The sequence below is a fragment of the Symsagittifera roscoffensis genome, chromosome 2, assembly GCF_963678635.1.
Source record: "Symsagittifera roscoffensis chromosome 2, txSymRosc1.1, whole genome shotgun sequence".
Taxonomy (NCBI): domain Eukaryota; kingdom Metazoa; phylum Xenacoelomorpha; order Acoela; family Convolutidae; genus Symsagittifera; species Symsagittifera roscoffensis.
The window spans coordinates 26,173,671-26,197,703 of NC_087063.1; the positions used below are offsets into that span (position 1 = coordinate 26,173,671).

Genomic DNA, 24,033 nt, shown 5'->3' on the forward strand with positions numbered 1-24,033 from the left:
CATTTTAAGACTTTTCCAGAAAAAAAAAACAAAAAAATAATGACGGCCTATATAATAATCCGAACTACGCCATAATCCGAACCTTAAAAATGCCATCAGAATTTATACTTACAAAAAAGTGAGGAATTAAGTTTTACAGAGGCGAAGCTGTGCTTCGCAAACACTTGCGAGAACACGTCCGAAAAGCAGCTCTATCAAGTGAAATAAAAAAATTTAGAAATAAGCCTCGAATTAGCAAAAAATCGGCTAATTCAAATCAGATTTAAATCTGCGTAAAATCTGCGCAAGATACATCGAGTTGGAAAATTTCTGAAATCGAGCTTTTTATCATTGTACTGCTGTTTGAAACAAATAATTTTTTTTCGGTTCATTTAATGAATTAAAAATGCATCAGCTGAGTTAACTTTTTACGAATCAAACGTCAAAGTACATATGATCTTATACTGCTACAGCAGCCTACCGCTTCAAAAGTGCCACCAAAAGCAGCAATTTTATTTGCGACTTAGGCTGGAACAAAAATAAACTTCGTTCTGATACACTTTGCCTCGCAAGTGTAAAAACATTGAAAACTTGCAACAAAAGCAACCTGAATTTCCGGAAAACCAAACATTTTTTGTCTTTGAAACGCCATAAAATAAGGCAAGTACGCCGAAAAAACATAAGCCTAAAGCAATTAGGTCAAATAAAGCTTTTAAACGAAAAAATTTGGGAAACCATACAAGGTCGGAACAAGTAACTTTAAAAATAACAGGAGTGAGTAAATCAAAAACACTTGCACAAGAAAAATAACCGACGTGGTAACTAAGCAAACAAAACATAAGCAGACAAACGAAAGCCCGACCATTCAATTTTTCCCAGATAAACAATTTTCAATTTCAATCACATAGAAAAAAAAGCAAAATCCAGCCGGGAATCAAAACCCAGACCTCAGGGTACATAGAAAACCGCGTTACCTTTAAGCCAAGTGGGAAGGAGTCTCGAAGATGCAAAGGTTCACTAATAAAGCAACTTCAATTTCATACAGATGTGCAGAACAGTTGTTTACGGGAAAAAAGTCTAGTTCTCGATTACAAGAAACTTGCTCTCGCAAGTGCAATAACAATGGAAAAAAAAGAAATAAGCAATTCAAAAAAATAACCCAATTTGACAAACCTGGATCAATAGATAAACTGTTTCGCTGGAAAATCTGAAAATTAAAATCCACTTTCGAAAATAGAAGTCAATCACGTTTTTCGTGACCTTTAGCTGTTTGATAGAGTTTGGCTTCCTTTTAACAAAACAAATGAACTAAACTTGAAAAAAAGTAAACCGCGAAAAGTCAAATTTGAGCGTAGAAAAAATTTGGGACTTTCGCCTAAAAAAACAAGAAAATCATTGCGACCTACTTAAGAGGTTGACTCTTAATGAATGAACACTTCGTTCGTATTCACTTAACCATTCTACATGTATAATAAATCTTACTATGAAGACTAGATCTTAATCGCTATTTCTAATTTTGCTTTCCGGAAATCATTCAATTCAAGCTGGATTTACTTCGTCTATGAAGGGCACTAGCACCACAGCCTCCCAGTCCATCTGCTTTCCATTCAAGTCTTGCTCAAACTCCTCGGGGTAGAAGTCCACAATAGGGCCCTTCACCATCAGATGTGAGTAGGCATCCGGGAGGAGATTGCGAGACCTCTCTGGTAGAACAGCTAGCAGTTGTTCGTAGGGATTGAACGGCTTTGCCAGGTCAAAACTCATGTCCACGTCTGTGAAGTCACGCAGATCGGAGGCAAATGGAGCGTAGTGTTGAGAGTAAAACCTGCGACACTCATTATGAGAGCTTCAAATACTACAGATTAAGTCCATATTTTTCGTCATTAAAACTTTCTGCAAAAATCATTCTGCTGTCAGACTTGTTGTTTAAAAGTAGGTATCATCAAAAAATTTTATTTTGCATCCAAAAATCGGAAATGTACGCTTTGTCTTACCATGACCAAGACTGCACCCCGTTGTAATAATAGTGCAAATTCCACTGCAGGGCTCTGATGTATAGTTCCACTTGTTGTCGGATGAAATCCCTAAAAACATTACAGAAATGTGCTAAAACTTTCTTAACCATTTCTTCTTTTTCACAAACACGTAAACAAAAATTACGGTACATAAAATTCAACGGTCTTGTTTCATTATTTTGCTTCAGCCCTTCATTGTTATAAGTAAAAACCTATTTAACTATTCTCAAAGGTTCATTTACAAGAATGAATAAAAAAAAGTAAAGAAAATTGAATATTGGACTCAGTTTGTCACAAAAATGTCTAGAAAAACGAGAAAAAATCATACAAACAATTTAATAACTTTGTTTATTTTTGCAGAAATTTTAGCATTTTTTGCTTCCTAAAATTTCGCTGAAAACTCGAAAAACTAACACAAGAAAAAAAAACAAGTTTTAGCGGCCTAATTTAAGCTTAAATAAGCTATTGTAAGCCTGCATGTTGACCTTACTAGCTCAAAATTAGACCCACAATCAAAAAATGTTGAACCTGTTTTTCTCGACACTGAGAAATTTTTTCACAAATTATTAATTTCCTTCGAATCATGATTGAAAAGGCTTCAATATGATATATCACTCGACTTTTCCGATGATTTTTTGTGGTACCTGATTTTGCGTGGAAAACAAAAAAAAACAAGAAAAAACTACAACACGTTAAATACCAAGTTCCTCCACATTTTTCAAATGGTCGGAACGACAAGGGACAATTCGTAACAAGGCATTGGCAAGTAGAATGCGCTTGCTCCGCTGCGCTTAACTCCGGTACGAGAGAAATACTGCGCATAAATCAGTGCTCTCCGTTTAATCTACTGTTACGAATTGTCACTTGTTAGGAACTTTCGCCTAATACCAATTGTCGCATCACGGCCAAAAACGAAGTTTCAGTGCATTTTTTGGAAGGTTTTGATGAAAAAAGTTTTTCCTTGTCTTCAAAAACTGTACATACAGAAAAATTTAAGCAGTTGTCAACCAAAAGAATAGCACCAAGGGTGGTAACCTTGGAGAGCACAGGAGTTGGAACACCTCAGAAGGGTTAAATCCACTGTTTCACTGATTACGAATTAAGGCTTGTGACGATTTGTTGCTTAACCCCTTCCAACTTACATGTCTGGATTTTGTATCTTGAACTTCTCAATGTAGTAAACCCTCTTCCAGTGCAGGTACTCCAGATTGTCTTCTGATAAGTCCTGCCTTGTTCCATCTTCGTCTCCTTCCTCATTATCGTAAGTACCCGACTGGAACTCGTGCGAGAAGAGAGATCTACAACAGTAAATGCTAACGGCAACGGTACAAAAACAATTTACTAAACTGGATGTGGTGCGGATTTTAGTTCAACAAAAAAACTGAAATTGTTGCAAAAAATTGTTGAAAAAACATAGTTGAAGAAATGAAAAACGATCAGAAAAGATCAGTGTCAACTGGTATAGAAGCTGGAGCAACTATGGTGAGCGTCATACCTTAGCTCGGTGACATTGCTGGTCTTCGGGATGGAAACTTTCTTAGAATCTGATTCTTTTTTGTCATCGTCCCCTTCTAGACCCTCAGCATCATCATCATCTTCATCAAACAAAAAGCCTGCTTCGAGCTCTGAAAAAATCAGACAATTGGAAACCATTCATGTTAAACACAAAAGATCGAGTTTCATAGAAAAAATCTTAACACTATTAGCAAAAAAAAAGAAGTTTACACATAAGCTTAGCTGTACTTCGCAAAAACAAGCAAAATGACGAAAATGAGCTTACACATATAAAACGTGGGAAACTGATTTAAATCTCCGCGCTAAAAAATGTCGCGCTTGCGAATAGAGTTCATAGATATGCGCATAATTTAGTCCAGCAAATTGAGATAGAGAGAGAGAGGGGACACTTTATTGTTTCAATATACTTATGCAGTTGCAGAACTGATTGTATAAGAATCTAGTGTACAATATTACGCAATGGTTATATAACATAACAAGAAAAAACATAAATTACTACGAGGACGAATCAAATAATTGATTTAACAAAATAAATGTCCTTGGATGCGGAAAGACTCTCCTTATTGGGTAACAGGGTGTCATCTTTTCCTATGATGAAATTTTTAATCAGAGTTTTTGTCAATGTGTACGGTAGTTTTCGATTAAACAAGGTTCGGATTATTGTGTTAAGGTTTCTGATTGATGTAAATAAGAAAGACTTACGAAGGAAATCAGTTTTACATGTTAAAGGGAACAGTAATGTTCCAGTTCGATGGTTATAGCGGAATTCAGAATTTGGGAATCTTATATGCGTGAAAGCTGGAGCATCGTTTCGGCATAACCTGTGAAGGTAGTGTGCTGATCGGTACTCGATTATATTCCGAGCAGTAGGAATTTTGTGCTGTTTCCTTAGAAGTGTGACGGAATCTCGTTTGCTTATATTCATTATTATCCTGATTCCCCATTTTATTTGTTTTTCGAGTTTCTCAATTCTCCAAATTTTCACAGAATTGATCAGAAGTAAAGCATCTTCTTACATTTGAGCCCAGTGCCTAGATAGCTTCAAAGGTGTAACCAAAATTTTATTGAAACTAGCCCAAAAAATAGCCCTCCACTGAGCTTACATTCCGCACGAAAGCTAAAGCGCGGGTAAATAGTGTTTGCTGTATTTCATCTCGAATCTCAAAGGTCATTTAAACTCAAAATTTGTTAACTTAACCACTAAAACAGAGGCGAAGCAAGAGATCGGCAAACATGTTCTCAAAAGGAAAAGTGAAATAAGCTGAAAGAGTTAATATAAGGTTCAGCAAGAAACTTTTTTCTATGTGCCGGAATTGAACGGCAGACCTATACGCACCTGCATCACGGTCACTTGACAAAAGGCAAACACTGGACACCAATAAAGCAAAAAACATGTTACTAAATTGTTGACGCTATTCAGGAAAAAACGCCAACAATGAGATTTTTTATTGGCAAGTTGCGTAGGAAAAAAATGATTCGTAGTATAATACTACTCTCACTAGATCATAGACAAAAACAAATAGAAGAGAGCCAATGAACGCATGAAAACAGGAAAAAATACTGACTTGTTCTTTAAGCTCATTGAAACTCAGAACAATTTATGATTGATACTTTTTTTTGATAAAATCTACCCATTTATAACATAGCAGTTAAGCCGAGCTCCGCACCACTACTTGCACACTGCACAAAATTAGCATTACCTCTACGACAAAAACTACAGCAACAAAGTTCCAAGTGCTAATCTCGAATAAAGTTCAACTCTAGGATGGGCACCTAAGCTGACAAAAGTTGGGTAAATTTCCGTTGATCCGAAAACAAAGCAGTTGTCATGAAACACTAAATTGTTACATCCTCCTCCAGAAACACGAGCGTATCAAAAATATTCCTTTCAAACGACGCAAAATCAGGGCACTGAGTCGATATCACATGAGTCAAAATCTTATCAGAGCGAAAAAATTTTTGAGCGAAAAGAAGGACAACATAGAAAGACAGGGGTTAGTAGATTTACAAATTTCACGCTGAAAGCAAAAACGAATTTCAATTACAATGAAACTGCTTACAGCACAATAAACGTCCTTGATGGGGCAACTAAACTGACAAGATATAGACAGAGAGAGAGAGGAGAGACGCCAGGTTGTCAAGGCCGACAATTTCTTTGAAACGGGAAAATTTCAGTTTGAAAAGAAAACGGGTCCTGCAAGGATCTTCGCCGTCCCAGACGTGGACGTTTTGTCAAGACTAAGAGTACCGGAGAAGCTGAAAAAATCAAATTGACACAGAAGCGAAGCTGCACTTTGCAAAACCAAGCGAGAAAACGGCAACAATTAGCTCTAATAAGTCAAAAACAAAGTGAAAAAAGAGACGGAAAAATGAAAAAGTAAAAATAAGCCTCGCAAAAATTCGGATTTAAATCTGTAATTCAGGAGTTTTACGTTGTCGCATCTGCGCCACGGTCTTTTCGAAGTAAGCCAACACTAGTCACAAATAAAGCGTCAACATCTGCCATTAAAATGCTTATAGTACGATACCATAAGCATCACTAAATGAGCACTTTTAGTTGCGACTTAGTTTGGAAAAATATTCTTCGTAGTATTACAATACGGCTGCGTGTGTAATTATCAGTCAAGCTTTCAAATGATTTATGACATTTGCTCAACATATTGTTTAACTGAAAAATTCTATATTGTGATTTGATAACGCTCGCTAGTCGCAAGTATAATGAAAACTTCTATCTCGATTAAGAATTGTAACATCCAAGTGGTAACTTCCCAAATGGCATAACTCCCAAATGGCATAATAACAAATTAATTCTCAAATGGCATAAACATTTTCAATAAAGGTGTGAAAACTTTGAGGCGTGAAAAAGTAAGATCTTTCCAGACAGTTTTCACGCCTTATTTTGTTCACTTGTCAACAAATTACTTAATCACTCATCAACATTTAATTCAAGCCGAACTAAATTCTTAAAAATGAGCCAAATTGAAGTTTTCAAAAATGGACGAGGTTGCAATTTGTATTATGACGGATATTTTTATTAAAAAAATCGAAGCTACACCAAATGCGGCTCCAGGCTCACTTCAAATATTGAAATGGATACCTTGTTGACTCATCCAACTTCTCATGCCCATATGCCCGACTATAACCGCTATAAAGATCTCACTTTAAAAACTAAAATTCTTTCGCAAATTTTCCAAAACCCGCTCGAGTCAGTTGCCCAAAGTTACGAAAAAAATTGTAGCCGCAGCCAGTGATACAAGTGTCGTCTCATTCAGAAATGTAAAATCGACATTGTATCGCCAACGATACACAATGCTGCCTAAAATTCCTAGAAGTATCGAATCGTTAAGAATTCGAGATGAATGGGCAGAAACACAGGATGGAAAAAAGTTTTTATTAAAAATCGACAGAGAGTGGGGTATTGTGATTTTCTCAAGCGAATGGCAATTGAAAGCACTTTCGAAATGTAGAAATATTCTTTCTGATGGAACTTTTATTCTTTCTGATGGAACGTGAAACAAAGATTCGAAATGCAATCGCTTGATATTGACGAGTATTGGGATAGTATTTCAGAAATCTGCCAAAACTTGTAAAAATTAAAGTTCAATTGATTTCTTTCTTTCTATTGAATATTCCGGTTATATTGTTTACAAGTTAATTTAAATCTTACTGTCACTTTTCAAAAGTTGAACTGTTAATGCCATTTGGGAAATTTACAAAACTTTATGCCATTTGGGAATGTTTTAGAAATTTATGCCATTTGGGAAATTTAAAACTTTTTATGCCATTTGGGAAATTTAAAACTTTTTATGCCATTTGGGAATTATGCCATTTGAGACGTAATCATCCAAATCTGTAAAATTTCCATTGAGACAGCCAAAGCATTCATCTCATCAGGGCGCATAAAAAAACGTATTTCAATAGACATCTTACGTTGCAGCCAGCGTTCTCCACCACCGGTCCCTGAGGCCAATTTGTCCACAGCTGTAGCTGCGCTGTTTGTGCTTGTGGTGGTTGGTGAGAGGTGTGTCTGGTGGTGCTGTTCAATCGCATCTCCCAGCCGCTTGCTCTTCATCCACTGCATGTCTGCATTGATGTCGTCAAAATACTCTCGGTCCGCCTTTAAAAAAAGCAAGCTAAAAGAATAGTATCAAAATTCCGACAAGAAAGGGAGAGGATAAAAAATAACTGATGTAAAACGTTGCACAACCTAGGTTAGAGACAATAATAAATTACCGGCAATGTTTTAAATCATTTTCGATTGATTGACACATACCTCGCCCAGGGCTCTGCAATATATTTCAAACCTCTCCAAGTTCAGCGCTCCATCCTCATTCAGGTAACCTAAATAAACGAGTACCGAAAATTATTTGAAAATCTGAGTGTTTTTCCCGTCATCACGAGTTGTTTTTTTTTCGGCTAGTTTTAGGTAAGAAGACCATATTTGATTGGAATAGCCTTATTCAGCCGTATACTAATTTTTATACAGACGAAGCAGAGCTTCGCACCATTTGTGGTTCAAAAATATTCGAGCGCTCAATTGTAAAACAAAATTGACTGTAAAAACTTTCTTTTAAATTGACATAAATCGGACTTTTCGCGCATGATTCATAAAAGCGGATTTGACTTAAGCCAGGCTAAGAAATCATTTATGAAAAGAGGAAAAGTCGAAACTTTTTTCAAATTTTTGCAATCAGACAAAGTCTTCATTCTTCTTTGGGGAGAATGAAAGACAAAATAAAAAATTTTTATCAACAAATTTTAGGGAACTCAATTACCTACACCATAACAGGAATATGTCAGGAGGATTTTCGTTTCATTTTGTAAAACCTTCGAATTTCAAAGGGGAAAATATATGCCCTTAAAGCTCTTTGAATTTCCAGAAAGAAATCAAAAGTCAAACCGCTGAAAATTAATTTTGAGCCTGAACATATATTACAACTTTCATACCGTCCATAGTGGGTAGTATGCGCATGTATGTGTTGTGTAGTATGGACAGTGCGTTCTTGTTGATGTGGAGGAAAGGCAGGTGAGGCAGGAAGTCATTGCCAACCAGAAACCCCATCAGCACCCAGTCGTCTATAATGCGCTCCACGTCAAAATCAAACGGCAGTTTCTCCTACACAATTTCCAATGACCATATAAGTAGAGAGCGATTTTGAAAAAGTATTCGGTTGCTCTTCAGTAAGCTTGAAGTGTTTCGAACACAGATTCAAAACATAGCCAACAGAAAGTTGGAAAAGTGTCAATGAACGACTGATTTTTTTGAAGCTCTTTTTCAAATACAAAACCATGGCCTTAACCCACTTTCAACTACAAGAACCTTTTACTAGTGATACTTTTTTGGTAAAATTACCCCAATTTGAGAAAACGGGATCAAAGGTAAAACTTTTATTCCGCTTGGATATCCACCTTTGAACCTAAAAATCATTCACATTTTTTTTCGCGCTGATTGCGCGTTTGTTTTTGTAGTGCGGAATTTGCCATTCATTTGTCAAATTCGCTTAAAATTAACACTTAGAAGAATTACTCCAGGATACCAAGCATGCAGTCTAATACGAGAGCAACAATCACAAAACTCCTGTTACACAAAAAAAACATAGCCAACAGATGGTTGGAAAAATTAAGAGAAGTTAAAGGTACCGAAAATAAGTTGATTGAAAATTTTTCAAAGTTTCGAAGAAAAGAGATATATATTTCAAAGGGAAAAATATACGGCTTTAAAGCTCTTTGAATTTCAAGAGCTATTCATGATTGACACGTTAAAAAAAATAGCCAATTCAGAGAAAACGGGATCAAAAGGTTACGATTTTAATCTGCTGGCATTTCAAAAAATCAAGTCCTTTTTTAAAACTAGAAATCATTTAAGTTTTCGTGACCTCTACACTAGTTAGTTAACTTGCCTTCCTTTAAATAGAGGAAAAGAATTGACATTCAAAAATCAGAAGCCACACAGCAAATAATCAAACTTGAGCGTGAACAAATTTTAAGACTTTTTCTGAACAAAAATAAACAAACAATATCCACAACCTATATAAGTCAGAACCACTTTGTTCTACACTATCAAAGAGCTATTTGGAAAAACGGTGAAAAACGGAACTTGAAACTTCGCTAGATTTCCAACAAAAACTGCGAACAGAGCATTTGCCAACCATCAACAGTTTTTGAGTATCAACAAAAAGAACAAAAAATTAGAAAATGACATGTTATTTTAAAAACCTTTTCCACAAAAAATGGTCTTAAAACTCTTGTCAATTATCAACTAATCATCTTTTATAAAAATAGATCAATAGGTGAAAATTCTATTTCACTGGGAAATGTGAAACAAAAAATGTACTTTTGAACCAAAGTCAAGCATTTTTTCGGCTGAATTGCATTTTCGCAAAAGAAGGCTATAATTAGACTTTTCCCTTTAGCAAAGTAATTTTAATTGAATTTTAAATATCAAAGTTAGACTTCAAAAAATCAAATTAGAGCGTGAACACCATTTTCCTGAAAAATATCAATAAAGCGAACTGAGAGTTAGAAAAGAGAACGCGAAGAAACAAAAAAAAAACAATTTTTTTAATGAAAAAAAACTTCATCTTTCGCATTTTAAAGAAAAATATATACCCATGAAGCTCTTTGAATTTCAAGAACAATTTATGATTGGTGCTTTTTAATTAAATTTAACCAAATTAAAAAAACTGGTTCCTTGAAATCGATCACGTTTTTCGTGAAGTTTACACTTTTGCTGTTCGATAGGGGAGTTTGCCTTCCTTTTAACAACCAAAATGAACTGCACTTAAAAAAAATCAAAATTGAAACAGCTACAAACAGAATTGAGCTTAAAAACGCCTTATGACTTGTTCCTATAAAAAACACAAAAAATCACTTAAGCTTTACTATTTGAGTCTTCACTACATTCTTAACTCTTGAAAAATATACGACACGGGAACAAAAAAGCGCTTGATTTATTGAAGTTTATTGAAAAATTTCCAAAGTTTACAGAAAGTAAAGCCGAAGTAAATGTCTTTTTACAAGTGAGCTTGAGAGTCCGATATCTTCAAAAGTGTATAAGAAAAATCCTTGAGAAACTATAATTTTAATAACGCTTGCTAAAAATTCATGGAAGAAAATCTATGCACTAAAATGAGCGTTTTCGGTTGGAAAAAATAAGTTAGTTTTAAAGAACTAAGGATATAACGAAGACTAGCGCGTAAAGCACCTCCGGTGCTTCTTATTTTTCACAATTCATAAAAAACCGTTAGTGCATCCTTTGAGTGTTCTAAGAGAGCGCACAATTACAGGGTTGGTAATTTCAAATTGTTTTTTATTCAAGTTTAGAAAAACCATAAAACTTAGTGAAGTTTTTTATATCTAAGTTCTTTGGAAAATTCTAAAATTACACATAAAATGTCACATCTCGGAAACTAAAAGCTATTGAGCGCACGCATTTGGACGCAAGATTTGCAGCTCTTGAGAGTAATCTCGCAGCCCCTAACTACAGCATTGGAAATTTCAATTTTGAGAAACTTCAAATAAGTTTTCTAAAAAAAAACGTCATATCTTGAAACTTACGAAGATTTGAGCAGTCAAAACTGTAGTCAAAATTCCTTAGCCCTAGAGGAACCCTGAAGGAGCCTCACTCTAGAGATTAGAACTTCAAGTTTTGTGAACCTTTTTATATCTAAGTTCTTTGAACAATTTTTTTTTAAATGACCGAACAAACGTCAAATCTCGGAGAAAAAAAGTAATTGAGCAGTCGCATTTGGACACAAAATTTGCAAGTTAAAACTGCTGAGAGTACCCTAATAGATCCCAACTACAAAGCTAGGAATTTCAAATCTTGATTTTTTTAAATATAAGTTTTCTGAAATTTTTTTTAAAAAATAATCAAACACGTCATATCTCGAAAACTAAAAAGAATTTCAGCAGTCATATTTGGAGGCGAGATTCACAATCCTTGAGAGTACTCTGAAAGCACCCCATTATAGGGTTGGGAATTGCAAATTTAATGAATTTCTTTTTAATTTGAGTTTTCTGAAAAATTCTGAAAAATCACAAAAATCGTCGTATCTCGTAAACAAATAATTGGCAGCCCTGCCAGCATCCCACTATTGGGTTGCTAATTTCAAAAATGGTGAAATAAACACTGAATTCAAACTGGAAACTCAAAAAAACTCAACCATTGCAATATACGATATTGCTTAAACGTGAAAAAACTCTTTTGTTAAACAAGCGAAAATTTTACAGTGAAAAAGATTAAACATGGCAAGACAGTGAAGCCCGCATTTAAATAGATAATAGAATAACGGTAAAAAAAAACTACAATCGCAAGCTTGCATGTGCGAAAAAACCGAAAAACCTCGTTTATAAACTGACGCAAATACTCTTGTTATCCGACGTACATAATTCCTACAAGTTTCAGAGGTTGTCATTTAGTCAACAAAAAGTCTACTACATAAAAAAGTTCTACGATGCAATAAGCGTTACACAGAGGCAAAGCTGCAATTTCGCAAACACGAGCGAGAAGCGGCAAAGATTCAGGAGCTTTAAATGCACAAAAACTCAAATTTTGCATCTACGGACTATATCAATTTAAAGGCCACCACACAATCTTTCCAAGCAATAAATTGCGTATAAATTTAGTATTTCAAAAACCTCGCTGAATATATCGAGTTCGAAAATTTCTGAAATAACGATTTTTTTTATAATTGTTGTATGGAGCAAATAGCTTTTTCTGGTTCAATTGATGAATCATAAAGCATCAACTGTGTTAATTTGTCAAATAAATTACCAAAGCAAATATTAGAGGAAGCTGCGCTTCGCAAACACTAGCGAGAAAACTACAAACCAGCAGCGCTATAAAGTGAAATATGAAAAAGTAGAAATAAGCCTCCAATTAATAAAAATTTTGATGCCAAATTTCGATATAGTCCGAACACTAGCGTGAGAATAACAAAAAAAAATGAAATTGAAAAGGTAGAAATCAGCCTAACTTTTGTTTCAAAAAACCTATTTTGATACGCTACGGATCCGAACCAGCGACCTAGAGATTATGAGTCTCAGGTCCTTCCCACACGGCCACCGATGCTTAACAATCGCCAAACACAATCCACAAACGAAGCAGAGAACAGATGCTATAAAACTTCCAAGGCTACAGCAAAAAGGCCACCAAATAAGCATTTTTATTAGGTTGGAAAATGTAGGTTCATACTAATACACTACGCTCACACAAAGCAGCCTACCGATTCAAAAGTGCCACCAAAATTAGCACTTTTATTTGCGACTTAGTTTGGAAAAAAAGTTGCGTCGTGCTATCACAATACGCTACGCTCGTGTAATAATCGCAACGATAAAAGGAAACTTTTTAGGTATAGATTCAGTAAAGCGGCTCTTTTCCACTCCCTCCACATTTCAAGTTTATATTTTTTGAGTTGTCTTACGTGTTATCATGGCTGAATGCATGATGTTACAATGTAATATATGAAGAACAAATGTGTTCACAAAAATTAGTTCGTTCACCATGCAAATTTCATTACATAATGATAACATAAATTTGTTTTTCAAAACTGAAATTCAAATGTGGGGGAGTGGAAAAGAGTCCCTAAAACTATTCGAAAGTTTTCAGCATCCTTTGTCTATCGCCCCAGCGGTAAAGAAGTCCAAAAACTCAGAATTACTTTTTCTCGGTACGAAAAAAACTATGGCAATTTTTGTAATCCAAATCACGACTGGAAGTGCTTTATAATGAGTTTGCTTCGAGGCACCTAAAAACGCGTGGAAAATGACCATTGACCATAGCTCCTCAATTCTTGAAGAGGTCGGAACGAAAGACTGAAAAGGAACATTTTGGCAACAATTTTTATATCTTATGGTTTTTGGGGCAAATACAAGTTTTTTCAGAGCATATTGCTGCATGGTTGTGGGTTCTCAGCCTCTATCTGATAAAATAATTGCAGTCGATTGGCCTCGTTATAATATATGGATTTCGCAGTAATTTATTTCAGCCAATCAGATTTGCTGATATCGTAAGTAGGCATGGCCAGAAAACCCATCGTCCTGAAGTTCAGTTTTAGACTTGACTAACTTTGATTGGTTTGAACTCCATTTCCAGGTACTCTCTCAAGAGCGACAGATGAAGTAGGTGAAAAGTAGTTCTGTCAGCATTGCTCACTCGCGAATTCTGCTTTCCCTGCTGCGCAAACTTGCCGAATCTGACCTAAAATTGACCCACAAATTTCACAAAGATTATTGGGTCTTTTCGGCTTTAACTCTGATAAAAATGAAAAAAAAACTGAATTACTGAATTGGATCGTTATTACTACCAAACACAAGGCAGATCTCGAGAGCCTTCAATAAACTCGGTATACGGCGGCAAAAATGGGAGTCTAACGGTGCTCCAGAACGCATTTGTACTCATATTTGTGAACTTGTATGAAGAAAACGGCAAAAACAAACAGGGAAAAGAACCTGTTTGAGGTTAAAGTAGATGAAATTGGTTCGCTCGGCCTGCACCATATTGATAACCAGCATTTCTTTGTAATATCGAGCTAATTTTTCCAAATCTAATTTTGACTTTCATCATTGCCGTATTACTGTTTAACTGAATAGATCCATTCAGACTATACCTGTTTCCAGGGACGGATTTAGGGGGGAGGGGCGGAGGCCCAACTCCCCCCCCCCCCCCCTCCTCAAGGATTCTATACCCTGCCGACCCAAAGGGTCCCCCTTTGTACTATTTTGAGATATCCATTTTTGGTGATGGACCCTAAAAATTTTCCAAAAAGCGCCTAAAAACGCTTTTTGGCCTTTCAAAATTTGGCCAAAATACGGACGAAACAGTGCTTTGGGAGAGCTCGAAAAATCATTTTGGTCGACGTAAAAAATAAAAAAAGGTCGTCAAAATTTTCGAAAAATTTTTGAAAATCCGCCCCCCTCGAAAAAATCCTAAATCCGCCCCTGGTGTTAACTATGTATATAGCAAAAAACTGACTTTGCTAAAAGTTTCAGTTTCAGACTCACAGCGGAGAAAAAATTAGGTGCTTGTATCCCCAAAAATTAACGAATATAATTAATAAAAAAGATTAGTTTTCATCTAAGCTGACAGATTTGCAGAAAACCGATAGAAATAAAAAAAAACAGAAACGAAGAAAAACGTTTTCAACAATTTTCAAAAAAAATTGTTGCTCCATACCAATGGTGGCCTTTTCTTGTCTTCCGACTTTCATAACAAAAGTAACGGAATATTTGTGCTCGGAGTGGGTTTTTTTCCTTCAGACAAATTCGACTTTTTGACTAGCCATTTTTGACGGAATATATTTTTATATCATTCAAAATTTATTTTTATTTTGAGCTTATATTTGAAAAGATATTTAACCTGTGATAATTTTTTGTAAAGTTGGGGTTTAAAAACTACCCTTTTGGCCAAATTGGGACAATTAACGCGCGATATATTTCGCGCTAATAACGCGTAAGCGGAGATTTAATCCGTCTTAGAAATAGCTCCTTCCAAAAAGGAAACTCGGATCAAAAAATAGCTTTGACAGTTGATATGATTCCAAAAAGATGCTAGGAATCAGGGGCGGATCTAGGATTTTCTCAAGGGGGGCGGATTTTCAAAAATTTTTCAAAAATTTTGACCTTTTTTTAGGTCGACCAAACTGATTTTTCGAGCTCTCCCAAAGCACTGTTTTTCCCCTATTTTGGGCTAAATTTTCAGCGCCGCATGCAAATTTTTAAAAAAAAAACAGGTCAAAAAACCAGTTTTTGGGCACTATTTGGAAAATTTTCACAAAAAATTGCGTTTTTTGGCACGCGCTCCCCCTCAAAATTAGTATATATTGGCCCCAAAAGCGCTTTAAGAAAGTTTTTAAGGTCGGTTGGCCAAAAATCGATTTCTTAAAAAGTACCAAAGGGGTACCCTTTGGGTCGGCAGGGGATCGAATCCCTGAGATGGAGAAATGCGCCCCCCCCCCCTAAATCCACCCCTGATATATACATTTATACAATATAACAAAAATCGAAAGTGCTGAGAATTGTTTTTCAAACATAAAAACGAAGCATGTAGAAAGAAACAACCGGGCCAAAAAATCACGTTTTTTCCTTTTTTGCAGAATTCGTCCGGGTAAATATAATTCTAACTTTGAGAAAGTGAAGTGCCTTTTGAACTACTTCGACTGACTAGATCCGCCACTGCCTGTTTCGTAAATAATGATGGACGAATTCCGTACAATTCCATCTCACTCAGTGAAAGGCTGGGGTTGTAAAGTATATCTAAGACCAGCCAGACACGTTTAAACCTTACCTCTTCTCTGAGTAATGAAAAGTGTGGTTCGTGAGAACACAATCCCAGCATGATCAGGTCTGCGTCCAGGCCATACATGCAGTGTCGTGTGTTTGAATCGTAGTCTGGTTTGGACCTCTGCGCTCTGATGAACTCCATGATTTTATGCTCGCCTTCTCCTGGAACCTGAACAACAATAAACAAGGGTTCCACTTCCACACGCCATCAACTTCATCTCAACATCTTCATTACTAGGTACATAAGTGAGGGAGGGTCTTTTCTGTTAAAAGGCCCAAATAATCAAACTTCTTAATTAGGCTTGTTTGTAAAGAAAACGATAAAATTACTTTTTGCGTTCGATTATAATTTCAACCAATCAGATTCGAGCATCATCATCATCAAACTCTTATAACAGATGAGACCCGGGAGTGGAACCAGATCTAAAATAGTATTTATCATTGGTTATTATTATGATATTTTATCTCTATAAAGTATTAAATACTAACCAATCATACTCCATCAAACTAACAACCCACTTATTTCAGAACAGTTTGAATTAAACTTAGAATACAGTTGTTCTCATTCTGGAACTAACTCGCGTAAACCGGTGTACACTAGATCTATTGAGACTAGGAGATATAAGAGTAAGATTAATATTGGTATTAGACTGTGATACCGGCTAGAACCTCTGTGGTTTTGATAGTGAAAACGATGTTGGTTTCCAAAGAGGTTAATTTAATATTGAAACCATCTTTTATGTAGCCTGAGATTTAATGGCTAACTGTATGCTGTTGCTACAGTTGAGAGAACTGAATCTCTTCGTAATCGAACAAAGGTCACACATGGTTGACCTTGAAATAATTAATAACAATATATAGCTGTAGACAACAATATGAACATGACACCAAGGCTATAGTACTGTTACTGCAAATGCAGGTGCTGTTGCTGTACCACATTCCCCGGTCGACAAATAAATTTTATACTACATTATAAAATTTTTAATAATACATATGAGTTTTGATACTCAGCTTAATAAGTTTTTGCGTGTGCAAATGTCTCTAGTGAGGAATTTCTTCATTTTCCTTCTTTTTCTTCATGTTCCTCATCAAAGTGGAGTGGAACCCGCCACTCTGCGTTCCAGGACCGATTTCTATCCAACGCCTCACTGCCAAATTTCCTTCTAAATAGATGCTTCTCCAGGAGGCCAAATTTTGTTTCGATCGAGTTTTTCATATCGGGTTTAAAAGTTGCCAATTTAATGCGATATGCCTATAAAGCAGCCTTATATATATCCATCAGATCGTTTTGTGAAGAGATAAATTTTACTGAATGCTTGATCGTGTCGCCATATCTACTAGAACCTCTCTTCGATCGCCCACTCCTACGTACATAGGTTTCGCCCTCTTCCGACTCGTCAGAAAATCCTGGCGGATTATTAGAATCGTCAGCTTCTCTCGTATCATCTTTTGGTTTCAGTATGTCTTCTGCTGCCCGCTGTACTCCTCTTTCTAACACTTGATCAGCCATTCTATTCCAATCCTCTGGGGTTAGATCTTTGCTATTGAATGTGTTCAGGATCGTTTCCGGCGATGTGTGACGTGCGATCTGTTTTGATTTTGCGGCTGAAATATTTCGCGGCGTGGAAGTCGACGGTGGAACCATCGCTGCACTTGACGAGCACGTTGGTGCTTGTTCATTTAGTTGATTTTCTTCTGCTGCATCAGCATTTCTGTTTCGAGGGATGTTCTGAATTGGTTGCTTCTTTTCTTTCATTTATGTCCCCCACTGTGTCTTAGTTGGCTTAGAGAAGGGTCCCGCATTGTTAGGTTTAGCCCTTTCAACCGCAAGATTCAGACCACTACCCTGCACTGTGTCCTTAGAGGTGACCACTGTCGGACTATCTTGAAATTGAATTTTAGCTTCCTCCGGATCCAATTTTTTCTGCGGTGGCAGAACTTCTTCCTCCGACCAACTATCTTCGACTTCTTCTTGTTCTTCGGGTTTACGTTGCGCTTTCTTTTTCTGCTTCTTTTTAGGCTCTTCCCCTGTCGGGGACCGAAGATATGCTTTTTGATCCTGAACATTAACTCTGGCTTTGGCAATGTCGCTTTTACGATAGATTGCCCCAGCAGCTGTCAACAGTAGACTGAGTCTCTGATGTAACTTTCCCCTTTAAAGGCTTTGTTAGAGCCTTTCTGCTGCGTCTCCCTTCGTTCTTTCGTAGCAGTATGGGGGACCATTGATCCTGACTGACACTGTTTTCTGGTTTGTCCTCAATGAATCCGCGCTCCCACGAATATAGCATTTCTTTGCGTAATTCAGGATTTATGGTGCTTGTCTCGTCCACAATGCGCCTAAGATCAATGGCCGATGTGTCCCGTCTGGTCTGGTTCCACCTGGCATTCGCCTCTAGTAGTTCTTTCAGTGCCCGTGCTGTAGCTCGATCCGTTGGTGAGTCCGCTTGTTGTTTGAAGAGAGGACTTACATCACTACTATTTTGGCCTTTACGGACAATTTTCAGCCCGTCTCTTGACTGATCGATTCGCCTTTTGAGTTGCGAAGCAGTAAGAGCCGATCGTTCCAGATGTTCCTTATCTAAACGATCAGAATTTTATAAGAACTTATCACGCAAAATTTTAAATTCAGTTTTTGGTAGTCGACCAAAATGAGCTTCGAACGGCGAACGTTGAGTTGTTTTTTGCTTACTCCATCGAAGATCTCGAGTGATAGTGCTAAGACAGAGTTTTATCGATATCACATTTTCATCCAGTAACATTACCCCCAATCTTCTTTTGACGGTTTGAATCGTACGTTCAACGAATCCGCACACGCGATGATCCCCAACGGGACAGAATTTTTGCTCTATGTTGTTTTCAGAACCATATTTTCTCATTGTTTTACCCGTAAATCCAAATAATTGATCGGTTCTGATTGATTCGGGTATTCCGTGGGTGTCAATGTAGGAACGAAGAAACTTCGTTGACGATTTTCCCCCGGTGATTTAGTTATTTTACCGACGGAAACTTCGAATACCTATCTATTGCTACCAGCAAATATATCTTTTTCCCTTTATGATCTTCTAAAGTGCCTGCATAGTCCAGTTGAACTTCCTGAAGAGGTTTACTAGCATTTTTTGGTATGATGTATTTAGCGTTCTTACCGTAGCGAGTGCATCTTCTACATTCCTCCGCCATATTGACGATGTCATTATGCATGTGCGGCCACCACAGGTATCTCGAAGCATCTAGCATGGCTTCCTGGCCTGGGTGACCGCGATGAACTCTCTTCAAGACTGCTTGTCGCAACTGCCCTGGGACTGCCAGCCTGTTGTCTACTAGTATACAGTCATCCACCACGGACAGCTGATGCCAGAGGGGATTTGTATATGGCCCAATAGTTCAAAGCTATGCGGATCGTTTCTTTCTATCACTCGAAGCTTATCCATCCAGGGATCTTCTGAAATTAACTCCGCCAGAAGACTTCTATCGAGCACCTTGGTGAGGTTATTCAGACTTCCCCCTTATGCAACTCCGTTTGGCGAAACTCGTCCTTCCTAGAGTTATGAGTTGTTTTCTTCTTCCCGATCACACTAACTTCCGGACTGTCCGACGGACTTTCTGCAGTAAGATCCACTTCTACTATCGGCGGCTTGTAATCTTTAGCATTTATGTCAATTTCTCGGTCTTGTTGAGCTCTGTTCTCCAATTCTGTTTGCGCTTCTAGCTCGAGCATACTTCTCGGGTTATCCGTTCGTTCTGCCCCCATGAGGTCCCAGAATGAAACTAACTTTGCTGCTATTGGGCAGGCAGATGAAGTTCCTGATTGTCTGTTAGGTTTAATCTACCTATCGACTGCTCGCCACTCAATCTGTGGTACTTCTGACTCCGAAATGTCCGAGTCCTGTCTACTGCACGCTCCTCTCTTTACCATTCTGGTTCTTGAGAATGTTGTTTCTGTCACCTGCTCTGTCAGTTCTTCCCTCTCTTTGTTTGGTCTATTCATAATCTTCACCACCTTCTTCGATTTTCCTGACCCCGACTGATTTTTTCCATCTTCACAGTTTCCCCCGATTTTCTTGTTAAATTAGTGCAATTATTAATATCTGAATTTTTACCGACTGTTTGTTACGAGAAATCTTGTTTAGTGTGTTCTGCTCGTTAATTCTTTTTGAAAACGTGAGCTTTGACCGTTTTCGTTCCAGTCGAGCCTTGTCCAGTTTTGAACAAACTGGTTGCCATAGCAACCATGTGATGAGTTGTCTTTACAGTGGCTAATATTGTTTCTTATTCCAGAATGTTCTAGAATATTTACATTAAACTTCGGATCTGAACCAATAAGCCTACTGTTCAAACATTCGAGCGCTTTATGAAAGTTCTCAATCGAAGCTACCACAAATCTTTCATCTAATTCAGATTCGGGTCATGGTTTCCCATTGGGTTCTCTCGAAAGATAATCAACGATACCCATATCCTTTCCAGGGATATGAATAACCTTAAATTGATAAGGCAGTAATCGATCCACCCACCTAGTGAGTCGAGATTGGTACGTTTTGTTCGATCTATGTTCCCCCAACGCGGATGTTAATGCTTTATGATCTGTTGCTATAACAAATTCTTTTCCCAACAGGTAATGTTTAAATCTATCTACGGCCCAAACTACTGCCAGCAGCTCAAGTTCATTAGAGTTTTTTTTTCTTGGGTATTTAGATACCGCGAAGCAAATGCTATTGGTACCCACTCATTTTGTTCTGTCAGTTGTTCAAGGATTGCCCCTAGACCACTATGGCTTGCGTCAAATTTTACCCGAGTTTCTCTAGATGGATTATAATAATTAATCATACCAATATTTGCTACTGCCTTTTTACTCGCTTCAAATACTACGGAATGTTGGCTATCCCGCTCAAATTTTTTCACTGGCAGACGAATATTTTTCATCATCTTTTTTCGTTTTCCTCATTCAGCAAAGATCGGAGTTTATCTGCTAAGCTAGCCGCGTTCGGAATAAACTTAGATAAATGATTACTACTGCCCATGAAGGATCTAAGTTGTTTCAACGACTTGGGGGGTTGAAGATTTGCCATTGCTTCTGTTTTTGTGATTTTTGGTAAAATACCTTCTGACGACAAATTATGGCAAAATACCTCCTAGCCAATTAACCGATGATTGAAAAAATTCACATTTTGAAAATTTCAACGCAAGATTTTCTTCATCCAATTATAGTAAGACAGTCCGAACCAATTTCTCGTGTTCCTTTTCTTCCCCCTTCGAGACAATTAAAATATCATCTAAGAAGCAAAAGGTGTTTTGCGCATGGTTCAATGTTCTGTCCATCGCCTTTTGGAATTCAGCGGGCATGTCCGCCAGCCCGTAAAAACCTGTCAGAAACCTATAAGTTCATGTTGCCTGACCCCCAACAATGTTAAAGTTGCATTGTTTCGCTGTGTCCGCAGTTAATCTTATTTGACTATAAGCGTACTTTAGATCCAACACTGTGAAGTACAGTGTGCCTGCTGCTCTCGCAGTTATTATTTGGCTAATCCCATCCATCAGTTCATCAACGTTTAGCATCTGATATTTGTTTTTATACAGTTGTCTACTGATGGGTTTTGCGTCCAAGGCCAATTTCATTGAATCGTCTTTCTTAACCGTGATAACAATTGGAGCAATGAACAATCGATTGTACATCTATCCAATTTTTTGATGTCCTTCCGATAAAAACTTCAAATTCTGCTTGTACTTTATCCTGGATATGTATAGGTATTCGCCTACCTTCTTCTTGTATCGGACATAATGGATTGTTAAATTTTGTGCTCACAGTATGATTTTTCGACTCCCCTTTGTTTCCAAATTTTTGTTTCCAACCTTCTGTCTGCTCGCATAGTAGCACGTCAAACCTGGATCTTCTTGTTGGGGCTGGTTTCTGAGTAGTATGAATCCCCAATTTTCCCTGAAGGTCTAATCCCACAATACATCGCATGCGTTTTTCTGTGACTAACAACTGTGCTCCGTGCACTTCCCATCCAGCAGAACGTAGATTTGCTTTTAACGCTCCTAGGATCAGAATCGGACGTTTATTGTTGTGTACAAACTGTGCAGACAGGTTAAGCTTCTCCGCAGGAATAAATTTTGAACTCGTAGATCCGTCCTGAATTTGTTTTACTGATGTCCAATTCAAAAATGATACTGGGCTACCCGTGTCTATGGTCATATTCACAATATGATTATCAACTCTCACCAAAGCCTTCAACGCTTCTACATGATGAGATTGTGGATTCGACTTTCACTGATTCCGCCATTGGCTCTTGTTGACCACAGTTTCCTTCTGCTTGGGCATTAGTTACTACTCGTTTATCGATGTATTGCTCGACTGCTACAATTGACGTTCTTTCATTTTCGATCGACATTATTTCGAATTCTTCAAAGGAATCAAAATTTTGTATCAGATTGCACTCTTCTTCCGAACTCGAATTTTCGTTTTTGATTTCGTTAACTTGTTGTGATCTGCACATTTTCGTGATTTGATTGGGTTTATTACAATTCTTACACGATTTACCCATTGCCGGACAGATTTTCAAATGTCCTTCTCCAAATATTCTTCCACATCTCGTGCATTGTTTCTGATCTCCCTTAGATCTTGTGCCATTCCGATTTTCGTAATTTTTCCTTTTGTTCTGATCTCGACCCTGACGTCTAGGGTTACACCCCTTGTTTCCAATTTCCATGATTGGTTCTTGTTTTATTTTAGTTTGCGTGTTGAACAATCCCGAATTAGTGGTACTTGTTGAAGACCTTTGAAATACTTGCGCAATTTGCTTACTTTGTTCGAATTTTATTGCTCGCTTTACTTCTTCTGGTGTGAATGCTTCAAACGTTAGAGTGTCTTGAAGTACAACATTCCGCATCCTGGATATAAACAGATCTCTAACTAGCTCTTCTTCCAGTCCCCCCCCCAGCTCCGCTTTGGCTGCTTGTGCAGTCAATGCCGCATGAAAGGATTCAAGTGTTTCATTCCATTCATGTGATCGTGTAAATAATTTGTATCGTTCATAAGTGATACATTTTGTCTTTTCGAAAGTGATTTTTGCCAATCTCACTATCTCCCGAAACCTGAGTTTGGATACCTCCGTGGGCGGATTCTTTTGTATAAATTTTTTTGCCTTCTGAGCCTAAAGCTAGAAATAGTCGGGATGTCAAACGCTTTCCAACTTCGTGGTAGAATACGTTGTGTCCCACTTTAGTTCCTCGTGTATTACGTTCTTCATTCTCTTATAGAACTTTATCTCGTGCTAATCTGTTACGAGCTTCTCTCTCTGCTACTGCCTGCGCATCCTCGTTTTCTCTTGGTGGTTCAGGATTGGGTAGAGGTTCTTCCAGTTCTGCTCTTGGTTCTTCTAATAGTACTTCTGGATCTACATTCTCCTTGACCGTAACAGCTATTAAGAATTGATCAGACCAGGTTTCAAAATTCCATGGTGGGTCCGAGTTTGCTGAAATCCAGAATACCGGGATTCTCATACCTGTCCTGTTGTATTGAGACAAAAACCCGGATCCTGCTGGCTGCGCCATGTGATACCGGCTAGAACCTCTGTGGTTTTGATAGTGAAAACGATGTTGGTTTCCAAAGAGTTTAATTTAATATTGAAACCATCTTTTATGTAGCCTGAGATTTAATGGCTAACTGTATGCTGTTGCTACAGTTGAGAGAACTGAATCTCTTCGTAATCGAACAAAGGTCACACACGGTTGACCTTGAAATAATTAATAACAATAATATAGTTATAGATAACAACATGAGTATGACACCAAGGCTATAGTACTGTTACTGCAAATGCAGGTGCAGTTGCTATACCTGCATTCGCAAGATTTTAAGATTGGTATTAGACTAAGAAGTTACACGAATCTATCCGGCCGAAAATAAGATAGCGTGACGAGCAGACGGTGTACCTTATCTGACATTACTCTATGAGTATACCCAAAAGGATATAACTCAGGAAGGATAGATAAAGAAGGGATGATCCAATCCCAGGGACGGCTCTAGTATTTTTTCGGGGAGTTGATTTTCAAAAAAAATTAGAAATTTGTCGATCTTATTTTTAGGTCAACCACATGGATTTGCCGAGATCTACCGTTCGAGGTCCCCCCCACCTGCAAATTTTTCAAGTAAAATTTTTGTTCACATTGTCGAATTATTATATAAATTGACATGCGGACCAATTAGGTCATGACAAACATATTTGGTCTTCTTCATAAATATCCTTGT

The 24,033-nt window shown here is 37.4% G+C and overlaps 1 protein-coding gene across 2 annotated transcripts in view; it reads right to left on the bottom strand.

The window, feature by feature from the left end:
- Positions 1 to 24,033, bottom strand: part of LOC134838955 (5'-3' exoribonuclease 1-like) — a 66,828-nt gene that overhangs the window by 27,154 nt on the left and 15,641 nt on the right. For both annotated transcript variants that reach the window (XM_063854327.1, XM_063854326.1), the window contains exons 5-13: positions 15,796 to 15,960; positions 13,579 to 13,710; positions 8,457 to 8,625; positions 7,783 to 7,850; positions 7,440 to 7,626; positions 3,490 to 3,619; positions 3,137 to 3,292; positions 1,974 to 2,063; positions 1,534 to 1,804 (exon numbers count right to left, since the gene is read on the bottom strand). In XM_063854327.1, coding sequence (XP_063710397.1) covers positions 1,534 to 1,804; positions 1,974 to 2,063; positions 3,137 to 3,292; positions 3,490 to 3,619; positions 7,440 to 7,626; positions 7,783 to 7,850; positions 8,457 to 8,625; positions 13,579 to 13,710; positions 15,796 to 15,960 — 1,368 coding nt within the window. The remainder of the gene's footprint in view (positions 1 to 1,533; positions 1,805 to 1,973; positions 2,064 to 3,136; positions 3,293 to 3,489; positions 3,620 to 7,439; positions 7,627 to 7,782; positions 7,851 to 8,456; positions 8,626 to 13,578; positions 13,711 to 15,795; positions 15,961 to 24,033) is intronic.